The 15,207-nt window shown below is 49.1% G+C and overlaps 2 protein-coding genes across 5 annotated transcripts; both read left to right on the forward strand.

Annotated features, from left to right (window-relative positions):
* Positions 1–1,742: 1,742 nt before the first annotated feature.
* FAM221B (family with sequence similarity 221 member B) lies at positions 1,743–9,641 on the forward strand. Of its 4 annotated transcripts, none has more exons than XM_030817477.1 (7): positions 1,743–1,773; positions 2,406–3,030; positions 3,190–3,333; positions 7,995–8,105; positions 8,608–8,627; positions 8,993–9,112; positions 9,308–9,641. In XM_030817477.1, the coding sequence occupies exons 2-7, from the start codon at positions 2,406–2,408 to the stop codon at positions 9,575–9,577; spliced, it is 1,290 nt and encodes a 429-aa protein (XP_030673337.1). In that variant the 5' UTR covers positions 1,743–1,773; the 3' UTR covers positions 9,578–9,641. The 4 variants fall into 4 exon arrangements, with proteins under 4 accessions (XP_030673337.1, XP_030673338.1, XP_030673339.1 ...); XM_030817478.1 differs by having other exon boundaries at positions 8,608–8,805; positions 9,496–9,572; XM_030817479.1 differs by having other exon boundaries at positions 9,496–9,570.
* A 2,418-nt stretch (positions 9,642–12,059) lies between these two features.
* On the forward strand, positions 12,060–15,049 carry HINT2 (histidine triad nucleotide binding protein 2). Its single transcript, XM_003263349.3, has 5 exons — positions 12,060–13,131; positions 14,225–14,365; positions 14,460–14,564; positions 14,671–14,743; positions 14,864–15,049. The coding sequence occupies exons 1-5, from the start codon at positions 13,051–13,053 to the stop codon at positions 14,953–14,955; spliced, it is 492 nt and encodes a 163-aa protein (XP_003263397.1). The 5' UTR covers positions 12,060–13,050; the 3' UTR covers positions 14,956–15,049.
* The last annotated feature ends 158 nt before the right edge of the window (positions 15,050–15,207 follow it).

Consider the following 15,207-nt stretch of genomic DNA (forward strand, 5'->3'; position numbering starts at 1 on the left):
AGATAGCAGACTTTCAGGCAAGGCATTTCAACACTCAGCGCCTGCAGCTGGGGCACATCCACAACCAAGAGCCTTTCCTCCCTGAGGATCAACACCTCCCCCTGCCATCCTAAGTCAAGGTCTTGACCTAAGGACTTGCAACAACCAAGCCAAAGCCCAGAGGTAGGTAGTTTCTCCGACGGCCCTTCCCCTCTTCCCCCAAGACCTCTGTCTTTCTCCCACCCCTCAGTCCCTTCACATTCTGTACTTGTTGTTGTTGTTGTTGTTGTTGTTGTTGTTGTTGTTGTTGTTTGAGACAGAGTCTCTCTCTGTCCTCCAGGCAGTGGTGTGATCTGGGCTCACTGCAACCTCCACCTCCCAGGTTCAAGTGATTTGTTTGCTTCAGCCTCCCCAGTAACTGGGACTACAGGCACCTGCCACCATGCCCAGCTAATTTTTGTATTTTTGGTAGAGACTGGGTTTCACTATGTTGGCCAGGCTGGTCTCGAACTCCTGACCTCAAGTGATCCACCCGCCTTGGCCTCCCAAATTCTGGGATTACTGGCATGAGCCACCCATGCCTGGCCCACATTCTGTACTTTTCATCCTTACTCTCCTCCTCCACCCAATTTCCTCCTCCCCTTCTCTTTCCCCTTCCTTACCTCCCATCCTCTGGTTCTCCACCCTTAGGCCCCTTTTCTCTCTAGCTGGCTCTGGTCATCTTCCTCTCTGTAATCCTACCTCTGCCCCTAATTCCCTTCCCAAACGTCCCCTTCAAAAAGGCTCGATGAGTTTAAGGAGTGATATATCTAGTGTCTCTGGAACATGGGGGGAAGGTAGGGAGCACAGAAAGTTAAGGCAGGAATCCTCAGGCTGTGTTGAAAATGATGACAGGCCTTGAATGCCGGGGCCAAGAAATTTGGACTTAATCCTTTAGACTGAGTCATGGAATGTTTTTAAGCCACAAAGTGCCAGTGTTGGGTTTGCACTTTAGAAAGATCCTGATTGGGTCAGGAAGGAGGACTACATCCTTGCGGGATAAATTAGGTATATCCCTCTCCCCACAGTATCCTAGACTCACCCCAGAACAACATCAATTTATTTGTATTGCCATTGTTGGTTAATCCATCTCTCTCCCAGACTCAACTCAATCTAGAGCTTAGCACAGCAGCTCAGTAAAAGCATCAGATTAGGCTCTTTGTAAAAGTATAAGTTACATAAATCCATGAAAGAATGGGTGAATGGATTAAAATGCTGTAGACGGAAGTAGAGGGGCAAAGTTATTACACAAAGGCTGAAGATGATGAGAACTTGAATAAAATTGGAAGGGAGAGAATGCATTTGGGGAATATTTAGAAGACAGGAAATAGAGTTATTGGTGCCTATTTGAAGAGGGAGTCTAAGGGAAAGGGAGAAGACTAGGATAATTCCCAAAGTTCAGTTTTGCTGCCTGTGGAAACACTCAGTTAGAAATGACCAGCAGGGGCCAAGCACGGTGGCTCACTCCTGTAATCTCAGCACTTTGGGAGGCCAAGCGGGGCAGATCACCTGAGGTCAGGAGTTCAAGACCAGCCTGACCAACATGGTGAAACCCCCTCTCTACTAAAAATACAAAAATTAGCCGGGCATGGTGGCATACGCCTGTAATTCCAGCTACTCGGGAGGCTGAGGCAGGAGAATCACTTGAACCCATGAGGCGGAGGTTGCAGTGAACCGAGATTGCGCCACTGCACTCCAGTCTGGGCAACAGAGCAAGACTCCATCACAAAAAGAGAAGAGAAGGCCAGCAGGCAGGTGGGTATAAGTGTGAAGTACAGAGGTTGAAAAAGGTCTGAGCTAGAAATATGAATTTAGGAGTCATGGGTACACAACTGGAAGTAGTTGGAGCTTTGAACATGAATGACATCATTAAGGGAGGAGGATGTGTGTGGTGCCTAGACAGAACCAGGCTGCATGCAGTGTCTTGCCTTATGTGACATAGCATTCCCCTGCACTCTCAGGAGCCAACCCCAACTTTGGCTTGGTATTGCCAGTCTCTAGAACTCCATGGTCTGACCTCCAGGGTTTTAAGATATGCCAAGGACCCTGCTCTTGGACTGGCCAAATGGTGGTGTTCAGACTCCCTACTGGGACATGGTTCTCTGCTACCATCTACTGATGGGATTCTAACTACTTCAGTCTTTCAATCTTTAAGTTCCAGCTCCCTAACAAGCCACAGCAGCATGCCATATGAGGTCTGGACACATGGGTGAACCTCTTGGCATCACACTCTAGGACCCAGAGTTCATGTTGTTTTCCTCTTACATCTCAGCTGTACTGATAACCTTATCCAAATTCCATAATGCACTGCGAACCCTGGGCTCTGCCCTGACTTGCAGGCCCTCTATTTCCAACCTAATGAAGCCTGTACCCTGTTCTACCACTAGATGGAAGCAGATGAGATCATAGAAGAGCCTCATACCACCATGGATGCAGAGGAGCACCCCCCTTCAAAGGACCCCTCTGCTGAGGACTTACAGGAGAACCATATCTCTGAAAGCTTCTTGGAGCCTTCCACCTCTGAGACCCCCTTAGAGCCCCATACCTCTGCATCCCCTTTGGTGCCATCCCCTTCCCAGATCCCCTTAGAGGCCCATTCCCCTGAAACCCATCAGGAGCCTTCCATCTCTGATACTCCTTCAGAGACCCCTACCTATGAGGCTTCATTGTATAGTCCCACCTCAGTGGTGCCAGAGAAACACCTTACTCTTCCTCCCCAATCACGAGACTATGTCTCTCTGTCTTCTTCTGATACTCTGAAGGAAGACCTCCCCTCTGAGTCTTCTTCCAATGAGGTCCCATGGACAAGGAGGTCTACCCATCTCTCTGAATCTGAGAGCCTTCCAGAACACTCTTTTTCAGGCCCTTCAGCCCAGGTCCAAGTGGACACATCCGAAAAGCAGGAGGAAGAAGCAGGAGAGGTTGAAAATGGAGTAGATGCCAGTGACAGCACTGCTCACACAGCCCAACCTGGACACCAACTAGGCAAGAAGAAGAAGAAAGGAGTTAGCTGTAATTGCACTGTCCCCTCCCCTGTCCTGTTCTCACTACTATTCACTGTCCTTGACTTGCCCCAGGAGGAGGAGACTGGGTTACTCTTGGACATGGCCCCTTCTCTCAGTTTGAGGGCCTTCTCACTTCCCCCTGGTTACTCATCCCCTCCCATCCTAGGTAACACAGCCCGCCCAGTGTTCCCTGCTAAGCAGACAGAGCTGGTGGAAGTGGCTAAGGCAATGCATAGAGAGGGGTTTGGTGCTCAGGTGAACAATCTTTTCCAGTGGGAGAAGGATGCAGCCCTGAATGCCATCCAGACAGGTAAGCCCATGTGGCCTTTCAGAGGCCTGTGACAGGCCCGTGGGCATCCTCTAATCCAAAAGATCTGGGAACCTGAACATTCAGCAGATAGCTTCCCCTTTTGGAAATGGCTATACCACCTGCCTGGAAAAGGAGCAGGCAAGTGGGCCAAGGAATACGAGGGTGGATGTAGACAAAAAGTGGGGAGATTCATATAAAGCCCAGGTAGAGACAGGTAGCTGAACTAAAATTATTAAAAACAGAAGGGTCATGGCCCACCCCAGATATAGGGCCCAGAGAGCCTACAGACCCTAAAGCAGAGATGGCCCAGGACCCTGGACAGTCCCCAGGAGACTTGCTGTTCTGACATGATAAAGGCCTTAGTCCCTTTGGTGGAACTCCATTAAAAGGCTGTCACCCCTGCATGCTAGGCCCATGCTGAGTACCCAAAAGCTTTGAGTTCTGTTACCAAAGGGGAGACCTGTGTCCTCTGGCCCTGCTGATTCCAAGCCTCAGCCTTGACAGTCCTGTTAGTGGCATGCTGCACACAGATGAACTTGTAAAAACATGCCATCCTGTGCATGAGCATGTCTACCTGTGTTATGGAAATTCATATCTATAGGGATTACCTTCAGTAAGAGGGCCACCCTGACCTGCTATAAGGATTCTGGTCTTTCTAGACTGAATTCAATAGATGTTATGACATTTATTTTGGTCCTTCATACTTCCTTTCCCTTTATGATGGGAATAGAGCTATGATGACACGCCTAAAACATAAAGACAACCAGGTAATTCTAAATGCTTATCCGTCCTCCATGAAATTTACTTTCCCCTTTCCCATGCAGGGACCTCCACCTCCCCACCTTTGCCCTCCCACCCCACCGCCAACTTTGTTTACTTATATTAACATATTCGGTTACTCTTATTTTCTTGCAAATTCTGGCTGGCAAGGTGGCTCACATCTGTAATCCCAAAACTTTGGGAGGCTGAGGCAGGAGGATCACTTAATTGCCCAAGAGTTAGAGACCAGCCAGGACAAGACAGTGAGACCCTATCTCTACAAAAATAAAATAAAATAATCCAGACATAGTGGTGCACACCTGTAGCCCCAGCTACTTAGTAGGCTGAGGTGGGCAGATTACTTGAGCCCAGGAGGTCAAGGCTGCAGTGAGCCGTGATTGTGCCAGTATATTCCAGCCTGGGTGACAGAATGTCTCAAAAAAAAAAATGCAGGATGTGTTCAGTCCTTTTATTCCCCTTCTCAGAACCTCCTGTCTACTCCCCACTCCTCAAGGCCACTGTATTTCTTTTTCTTCTTCAAATTGAACTTCTTCATCTTCCTGTTTAAACAGGAAGTTTTATAAAGAAATTCGTGTCATTCAACCCTGAACAATTATATTTGAGGTCCCCTCCTAACAGTGGGGATGTTGAATCCTGGGTAGTCCATAACAGTATATGTGATGTGTACAGAAATATCAAGTGTAACCTTTGTTTTTATTCATTCAACAAACATTTATTGAGCACCAATTATGTGCCAGGCATTGAGCGAGCTATGGAAGTGGTAATGCTGGTGGGGGTTCAAAGACAAAATACTTGGCACTCTAATGAGAGATACCAATAAGTACAAGGACAATTATAATTCACTCTAATAATTGCTATAATCAAGGTTATCCTAGACTGCTGCATGAGCAGAAAAAAAAAGGGGCATCTTATCTGGAGTGCTTGAGGAATAATAAGCCTTGGAAGGAATGACTTCTCAGCTGATATCTGTAAGATGAGTAAGAAGAGATGGCCAAGTAAAGAGTGCTGTAAGATGAGACATGACAGGGCAAGGCACAGCAGGAATCTATAGCAATGCACTATGCCTGATGCATAGAGTGGTGGGGAGAAGAGCCAGCTCTGCTCTAGAAGGGCAGAATTGTGCAGGAATTTCTGTGCCAAGCTAAAAGCTAGAATTATATCCCGAGGGCAACTAAGAGTCACTAGAAGGTTTTAAGTAGGACAATAACATGAATGGATTTCTGTTTCTGCAAGATCACTCTGGCAATAGGATAGACCGGAGAAAGGATCTCTATTAAAAATACAAAAAATTAGCCAGGTGTGGTGGCGGGCACCTGTAATCCCAGCTACTTGGGAGGCTGAGGCAGGAGAATTGCTTGAACCCAGGAGGCGGAGGTTGCAGTGAGCCGAGGTTGCACCACGGCACTCCAGCCTAGGCAACACAGCGAGACTCTGTCAAAAAAGAAAGAAAAGAAAAAAGAAAAGAGAAGAGAAGAGAAGAGAAAAGAAAGGAAAAGAAAAGAAAAGCTAACAAAGCGAAACTGACCATTGGAACAGTGGATGTAGAGGATAAGAGAGAGGGAAATGCCTGGAATGCCACCTAAGTTTTTGGCATAAGTAAGTGGTAAGATGATGGTGCCATTAACTGGATGCCTAGGAAAGGGTAGATGCTTGGTAGGCATGTGTTGGATGAACAGAGGACAAAGGATGAGAGCCAGGTTTGGAGGGAATAATTGGGCATAAGACATTTGAAGTGCTTATGAAACATGCTGGCCCAAGAGTCTAGTAGACAGCTGGCTATATGGGTCTGAAGCTCAGGAGAGAGGGCTAGGCTGGAGACATTGTTCCTGTAAAGACAGCTGTGTGTTTTATGGAGACATACTATGCATAAAGAGATGTCATCATGCAAATGTGATTATGTGATTGTGGAACTGGACTGTGTTAGACAGAATCAAAATGGCATCCCAAATAATGTCTCCTCCCCTGCCAGGCCTCATCTACCCACAACAGGAAGGGAGTTTGGAATCAGGACAGAGAGTAGAGGGTCCCACTGGAATCCACAGCCACCTTCCAATTGTCCCACTTTAAGAGCACTAAACTTGTAACAGAATCTGAAGTATAGTTGCCAGTCTCCCTGTTCAAACTCCAGTCTTCTTCATCTGAATGCTGGGCACTGATTCCTACACTAGTGCTTGGACTTGACTCCCCCCCGGCCCTCTGAGCAGGCCTTGATCTACGGGCCTCACCTCCTGCTTTTTTAATGTATCCTGCTACTCCAGACAGAATTCAGAACTCCTTTAGTGGAATCCTGGCTCCCGCCCACCTGCATTGTGACTGCCTATACCCTGCTCTCTCAACAAAGCCTCACTGGCACTACAGGCAATCAGCATCAAGACAGAAGCAGCAAAGCCAAAAGCCACATCTAGACAGGCTTTAGATCCTGACAGACTATGGGTAAGACAAGAAAACTTAATCCGAGGCACGGAATTGTGAATTGTGGCCCTGACCACAGTCAAAGACCAGATGATGCCACTCTCCTTATTCATGTTATGGAACCTCAGGGTTATGCCTGAATACTGGCTCTCTCTTCCTCTTGAAGGAATGAGCTCATTTGTCTAATCAGGCAATCTACGTTCTCTCAGCAACCATTTTGTGCCAGGCCTTGTGCTAGGATGAGAGATGTGGGTGAAAAGACAGCTCCCTTGAAGAACTCATGGACTAATAGGAATACAAGGGAATGGTCTATTATAATGCACTGTACTGCGACAGAAGTAGCACAAGGAGCTATGGATGGCAATAGGAGGGGCCCAGACAGACAGGGGAAGTCAGGGACCCCTTTTTGGTGGAGGTGACATTTCAGTTGAGCCTTTAATTGGGACTAAGAATCCTACACCTGGAGGTCCCACTCCATGGGGCCTCATACAGGAGTCTTGGCTAGAAGTTGGGGTACTCTCAGCTCTCATGGAGAATGAGAAAATCTGAATTGGAGGTGCCATCTGGTTATCCTCCCTCCGTTGCACAGCACCACCCTCACCTCAAGACTGGTCACGAAGCCAGGGATTCAGACCTCACTGGTGAACACCAGCTCTCGAGGGTTGTGACCTCTTGCTGGTGCCTACTCTCAGGGACACTTCTTAGCCTCACTTTCCTTTCCAAGCCTCCTTGATTAGCTTCACAATGTATAATTTTTGGTCTTCACCGCTCATGACTGCTACCTACCCCTTTCTCCTGACCTTTGAAGAACCTTTGGCAGCCCTTCTTAGGTACAGAGAGAGCATTGGTACAATAGCACCATGAACACAGAGGGAGGTATTAAGGTACCAACCTGGAGACGTGAGAGGAAGCCCTCCTCCTACCTTCCAGCACCAGAGCTATCCAACCTCCTCCTCCTCTTCAGGACCTTCAATAACTACGCTCCTTAGGAGCCAATCCCATGGTCTGTACATCTGGCCAATCATCTTCCCTTTCCTTCACCTTAGACACTTCAAGAAAACAAATCAAAGTTGGGCTTTAGTGGGATGAGGAGAGGAGATGAGAATCCCCATGGTCACGGAGAACTCAGTGAGATTCATGTTCATCTTCAAACAAAATTTCATCTATAATCTTCCTGCTCAGAAATCAAAGACTCTCTTGAGTCATCTCTGGCAGGCTGACAGAGATGGAGTGGATCCTGGGTAGGAAGAGAACTGAAGACACTTGTGGGGTAATGAGAAAACCCTGAGGAAAAAGAAAATCTAAGGGGTAGAGGTGAGGACTTCCCGGTGGAGATAAAGATACCTGGGGGTGGGGAGAGGTAAGTTCCCCCCACCCCCTCACCTCCATCAAGGGATAGGTAAGAACACTTCGGGGGAGCTTAGAATTTTTTTACTTCTCACTTTTCCTTTTTAATCCTGCACACCTAGGTCTCTACATTGGCTGGCGCTGCCCCCATTACCTATGGGACTGTTTCCGGATTGGGGATGAGTCCAGATGCTTTTGTGGACACTTGTTGAGAGAGCACCGGATCATCTCAGGTAGGGGAGAACTGACCAGCCCCTCTCGAGTGTGGAGGAATAACTGTACTCTGTCATGTCTTGGGAAGTATGAGAGAGAGCATGTGGCCAGGCGCGGTGGCTCACCCCTGTAATCCCAGCACTTTGGGAGGTGGAGGTGGGTGGATCAAAGGTCAGGAGATCGAGACCATCCTGGCTAACACAGTGAAACCCCGTCTCTACTAAAAAAATAAATAAATAAATACAAAAAATTAGTCGGGCATGGTGGCACGTGCCTGTAGTCCCAGCTACTCAGGAGGCTGAGGCAGGAGAGTCACTTGAAGCCAGGAGGAGGAAGTTGCAGTGAACTGAGATCATGCCACTGCACTCCAGCCTGGGCGACAGAGCAAAACTCCATCTCAAAAAAAAAAAAAAAAAAAAAGCATGTCTGCTTTTTAGGGGGTGGTGGGGATGGAGGATGGGGTTGGCATGAGAAGGCAAGGTCCTATCAGATTAACCCTACCATCCATCCCCAATCCCACAGACATATCGGTGCCCTGCAAGGTAAGCCAGTGCCGCTGCTTCATGTTCTGCTTTATCCCATCACGCCCAGAGGAGGTGGGTGAGTTCTGGCTCAAGAGACGGGCCACCTTTGACCCCAAGGCCTGGAGGGCCCAATGTCGCTGCAAACACAGCCACGAAGAACATGCAGCCACTGGGCCCCATCCCTGCAGGCATCATGGTAACTTCTAGGGCAAGAGGCGTATTGGGAGCAGGGTAGGTGAGGATAGGATGTAGTCTGGGGATAATGATGGGGAGCGGGTATGAGAGCCTTGGGCATGCGGTCACCGAGGAAGAGATGACAATGTGGTCAGCTCCTGGGGATACCACCATTTCCTAAACTCTTCTTGGCTGCACTTTTGCCCCAGGCTGTTGCTGCGGCTGCTTTGAGTCTAATTTCCTCTGTGCGGCCTGTGACCGGCGCTGGGAGGAACACGAGACTTTCTTTGAGACCCAGAAGACCCGGCGACGAGGAGGGAGGCCTCACGGTGAGGCAGAAACCTGGGACAGGGGGCCATTCCAGGGTCTGTAGTCAGAAGGCCAGGCAGGAAGGCACTCCCATCCTCAACCATCCCCTCCAGGACTAGCGCACTCCCTCAGCCCACCTCCCCACCACCCACCTACCTGCATTCCACATCTGCACTGGTTTTCACCCCCAAGAGCAGACTATGTACCTTTTGCAGAGATGCCTGTGCTCCGAGAAGCCATCCTCAGCAACTCTGACTTCAAGGCCCTGCAGATACAGGGGCCCTCTGGCCTTCCCAGCTCCCACCCTAGTCCCCCAGGGCTCCCTGGCTCACGCAGTCTCCAGCCTGGCCTCCCTTCTGACCCCCATACCTGACCCTTCCACCTCTGCTCTTCCCTCCTCCAGGGACAGACACTGTCAGCAACTGGCACAGGCCTTTGTGAGTCTGGCCCAGATCAGCAATAAAAGAGGAGTCATTGGAACCTGACTTGGCTCTATATGGGGCAGATAGATCCCAGCCCAGGGAGAGACTGCCTAATAACTTAGAGTTGACACCTATTAGGCACAGGAGAAAGCCTGGATCTGGCCATCTGCCTCCATCACACCCACATTCAAGCTGCCTGCTTGAAGGAAAGTGGCTTCAAGGAAGCCAGGAAGGGAGGAAGTTTCAAGAAGGATAGAGTGGGAAGTGATGTTAGATGCAGTTGGGGCACCAATAAGATAAAGACTGAAAAGTGTCCATTGGGTTTTGCAATTAGAAGATCTTTGGGAACATCGGAGAGTGCAGTTTCACACTGGTGCAGTGGAGGCAGGAGTCAAACAGCAGTGAGTTTCAAGGAGTCTCTTAAAGAAGCTTGGATATAAAGTACAAAAGAAAAGTCAGACAATATCCAGAGGGAGTTGTGGAGTCAAGGAAGCACTTTTGTAGGAAGGAAAAGGGAAAGAGGCCAGTAGACTAAAGGACCTTGAAGGACCCAGAAGAGAGAGAAGAGATGCCTGGTGAGACAAGATCCCAGATATGGAGGAAAGGGATGAGGTCAAAGTGGAGGTGAAGGGATTTGCTCTGGACAGGAGAAACACCACTTCCTATGAACAAGAGGAAGGAAGAGGATGGAGCCTTCCTAGAGTTTCAGGGAACAAGAACCTGTGGAAGTTCCCCCTCTGATGGCTTCTATATGCCCTGTGAAGTAGGAGATAAGGCCAATGGCTGGGGTCCAGTGGGAGAGGGATAAAAGTAGGGAGCAGGAGACAAGAAGAGGAAGGGGAAGGTTTGGGAAGGCTAATATAGGGAACTGGAGAAAAACCTGATCAGTGGGTAGTTCAGGATTCGGGCACGGTTGGAAGTGAGAACCTAGTTAGAGAAGCATAGAAGCCAAATATTTAATGGGTTGATGATGTGAGGGTGTCAGGGAGGAAGATCAGGAAAACTAAGCAAAAGAAGGCATGAGGATGTGAAGGGAGCATACGGTACCAATAGGGAAAGAAAGTGATGCCAGGAGGCAAATGACAGATTGAAAAAGGGAGCAGTCAAAGGAAGAGAAGTCTCTAATGAAGTACAGTAGCAGACGTAGGGGCAGGGGTTGGAGTACAAGGGACAGTGTTCAGAGGCTGCAGAGCATAACATCTTTCAGATGAGGGCAAGTGAAGGTGATAAGTGCTTGAAGTAGAGAAGACTGTGGGCCAACGATCAAAATCAGTGAATGTGGGAGGTGACTAGGAAGTCCATAGGTTCTTACGGGATTAGGAGATTCTAACACTAATGGGCTCTGTGACCCCAGGCAAGTCACTGTCCCTCTTTAGGCTGAGTTTCTGGACCTGTAAAACAGGAATAACCTCTGTGTTGCCTGCTTTCTATGAGAACCAAAGAAATAACTAATTTCAAAGTGCTTTGTATCCACCTACCCTCCAGACTGGCTTCCTTCCTCTTCCTAGATCCCAGATCCACTTATCTCTCGCCCTTCTCCAGGGCAACTCTAGGGTCTCCCAGTGTCCCAGAGGCACCACAGAGAACTGTAACCTCTGGGGCCCAGAGAAGAGGCCATTCTACATTTCCTCACAATTAGGGGGGCCATCTGTTCCTTCAAGGGAAGGAATGCAATCTGGACTGCTAGGATCCCTGGGGAAAATCACAGAATCAAATGTCTGCCCTTTAGAGGAGAAAGGATTTTCTAACAATAATATAGCTATACAAAAGAGATGGTACTATCTCTAGAAGCAGAGTTCCCCGACAGTGGTTATACGCCCCATGATAACCATTCACCTAAAACTAATTCAACTAATAGTCAACAATAGAGTTAGGATTACTATGATAAATTCATTGAAGGAAATAATAAGCGGCCAATACAAATTATATTTACATAGACTGTAAAAATATGAAAAACTGATTACACATGGGTTAGTATCATATGCAATACATATTATTACATATTATGAAAAAAATGACAGGAAACGCCAAATGTTATTCATTCAACAATTACTGACCACCTATATGTATCAGGCCATGTGTTTAAAAAAAGAGAGAAAAAGAAAAACCAAAGAAACAGTGGTAACTTGTCCTATGTGGTATCAGACTAAAATTTACCTAGTGTCTGAGAATATTAGTATTTTGTGACCCCACGTTTCTTATGTCAAAAATATATATTCCTGCAGTGCAAATCTGACTTATTGAAAACGTCAGGCACTGGCTGGGCGCGGTGACTCATACCTGTAATCCCAGCACCTTGGGAGGCCAAGGCAGGAGGATCACGAGGTCAGGAGATCGAGACCATCCTGGCTAACACGGTGAAACCCCGTCTCTACTAAAAATACAAAAAATTAGCCGGGCGTGGTGGCGGGCGCCTGTAGTCCCAGCTACTCGGGAGGCTGAGGCAGGAGAATGGCGTGAACCCCGGAGGCAGAGCTTGCAGTGAGCCGAGATTGCGCCACTGCACTCCAGCCTGGGCGACAGAGCGAGACTCCGTCTCAAGAAAAAAAAAAAGAAAGAAAGAAAGAAAGAAAAGAAAACGCCGGGCACCGAGCTAACTGTATCACACACCTTTTCCGATTAGAAAAGAACAATGAATACATACTCCTTTGCTTATTATAATAGTTGTGCGGCAAAGATAGGACACTCCTATCTCCGCCTGCTCAAAAAAAAAACAAATGCAAAAACCACAGAATTTTTAACCTATGGAGTGAATGCGTTAACAAGAACATAGAATTAAGGAAGAATTTCCCTTAGATAAGTACATTAAAATCTCCAAAATGCTCAAGGGACTGAAACTGCCCTTGTGAAGAAAATGCTGCGCATCAGCCCCGCCAGTTAAAACAAACAAACAAAAACAAACAAAAAACACACCTCATCCCCGTTCACCTTTAGCCCCACCCCGGGTGGTTCTTGGAGCCAATAAGCGCCGGATGCCCTCAGAGCCCCGCCCTCCTCCTGGCCAAAGCGGTGAGAGGGTCTAAAACAGCCCTTTCTGCAGCAGGTGACGGAGCCCCGCCCCCTTCCTCCCCGCGCACCAATAGGAACCAGACCTGAAGAGGATGACCCAAGAACGAAAAGCCCCACCCACTCGGGAGCCGCAACCTAGAAGCTAGGGTTGTGTATCAGATTCAACTAGGAGAAAATCCCACCTCCAGGCTCCATTAATCCTTCCAATGGAGTGGAAGTTTCTCTCACAGCGAAACTAGTTAGGGTTCCCAATGGGAAAAGAACATTCACACGGACTAGAAGAGGAAGCCAATGGAATGGAAAATTGTCCTCGCGTTGGTAGAAGCAGCCAATGAGATGAAAAGATCCCGCCTCCAAAGTGGCTGCAGAGGCAATGGGGTGAATCGTGCCCAGGGGCGCGCTCCAATGGGGTAGCAGGGCTCGCCCGGCCGTCACTACGCCGCTTCCCCGCGCCCGGACTCCCCACCCACGGCCGGCCGCGGAGCCGAGTGCTGACCCGGGTGAGAGGTTCCCGCGGCTCAGGGAAGATGGCGGCAGCCGCGGTGCTGGCCGCCAGGTTGCGCGCGGCGCGCAGAGCCGTGGCGGCCACGGGGGTGCGCGGGGGGCAGGTGAGAAGTGGCGCGGGAGCGAGTAGGGGGTCCTGCGGGCTCCGAAGCCATCCGGGGCCAGGGGCTCCCGAAGGCGCGCACAGCCGCGCAGAGCTCCTGCCTGTGGCCTCTGCTCCTCCGAGGCACAAGCTCCGGGGCTATGCGGTGAGGTCAGACTGGTGGCTCCAGAGGACGAGCTAGTGCTAATCCCCGCCCTGCGCAGGCCCGGGCGCCGAGGTCGGGACAGGGTCACTGCAGCGGCTGCCGCCTTCTTTCCACTGCCTGCAGCCCAGCTGCAGGAAATGAGCTTTCTCTTCTTGGAGCCAGTGCTCTGCCCTCCTCAGGCTTCTGGCCTCCTAATGAGCACTAGTGTTAACCTCTCTTCTGCACTTGCCAGAGCGGCTCGGAGGTCAGAGAATTCATTCCGTCCCATTCTCCCCCAACGCGATGTACTGACGTCAGCCTTCTCAGAATCGCTTACCCGCAGTCCCCTAGGGCTAGGGGAGCAGAGGTCACTTAGCTGAACTCTTACCTCCACTCATTCAAGGGACAAGAGTTAAAATTCACAGAGTCACATGTGACACCCAGATGAGGGGTCGACTAGTGTCATACAGGGCGATTGCATTGAAACTTAAACAGGCAACAAGGCTTAAAGATCAGAAAACAAGTAACGGAAATAAGTGGAAATGTACTAACAAGGTGAGAGTGGAAAGAGATTCAAGCCATCGTAAGAGATTATGGAAACCACCCCTTTATTTTGTATTAGAAGCTGAGAGAAGGAATTTATCTGAGGTAATTCAGTGGTATGGTAAGGTAGGAACTGAGACCAAAATCCCCAGTCTCTCATTTTAGATCCTTTCCCTAAACAGTGCTATATTTCGTAGACACATGAGCAGGAATCAATTGCACTGCTGAATCCTGATAATAATACTGCTTGTTATCTAACCAGATCCAGCACCTTCTGGCCCTACCCTTTGCTGCTGGTGCTCTGAAATTCAGGAACTTCCCTCCTGGGTGGGAACCATGAATAGGTTATTAGAAGGATGAAATTAACAACTATCAGAGCCCAGCTTCTGCCAGCTCCCTCCTTTGAATATGGTCGATCCACCTTCAGGTCCGAGGAGCTGCAGGTGTGACTGATGGGAATGAAGTGGCTAAGGCCCAGCAGGCAACTCCTGGGGGAGCAGCCCCAACCATCTTCTCGCGGATCCTGGACAGGAGCCTCCCAGCTGACATTCTCTATGAGGACCAGCAGGTGGGGTGCTCTTAGGACCTATCCCCTTAGGAATGTTGTAGATACCATCCAGCCTGTTGAAGTAACGTGGCCTCTGGCCTGTCACTGCCCCCAGTGTCTTGTGTTCCGTGATGTGGCCCCTCAGGCTCCTGTGCACTTCCTGGTCATTCCTAAGAAGCCCATTCCTCGGATTAGCCAGGCTGAAGAAGACGACCAGCAGGTGGGAAGAACAGGGCCAGGGTTTGGCTGGGAGGAGCCCCTGGACCCAGCTAGAGGTCTTGCTCCCTGTGAATGAAGCCACCTATGTCCCTCCGCTCTCCCTATAGCTTCTAGGACACCTACTCCTTGTGGCCAAGAAGACAGCAAAGGCTGAGGGCCTGGGAGATGGATACCGACTTGGTGAGTGACTCTTGGCCCTTGGTCCCTCACCTATGAATTCTCATTCCTACTTCTCAATATGATCTTCATTCTTTGACCTCTGCCATGATCCTGACTCCCTAACCCCAAGCTCAATTTCAGTGATCAACGATGGGAAGCTGGGTGCACAATCTGTGTATCATCTGCACATTCATGTACTTGGGGGCCGGCAGCTCCAGTGGCCTCCAGGTTGAACCTGCCAACTGACTAAAGGACACCAGATTCTGGATGCTTTGATGCAAAGGGAAAAATGGACACTGTGATGCTAATAAAACTGTTCTCCCTTAATTATGCTCTCCTGTCTTTAATATAAAGTTTTATACCACAAAGGGGAAAGAAAACAGATCAAGGCTATGATGCCCCTTGACTGGTCTGAGTGAAAGACACTGAGAAGGTCCAACCTGTGGTTAAAGGTTGCCTGCAGTTACGTCTTTTTGACAAGTGGT

This window comes from Nomascus leucogenys, chromosome 8, assembly GCF_006542625.1.
Source record: "Nomascus leucogenys isolate Asia chromosome 8, Asia_NLE_v1, whole genome shotgun sequence".
NCBI classification, from domain to species: Eukaryota; Metazoa; Chordata; class Mammalia; order Primates; family Hylobatidae; genus Nomascus; species Nomascus leucogenys.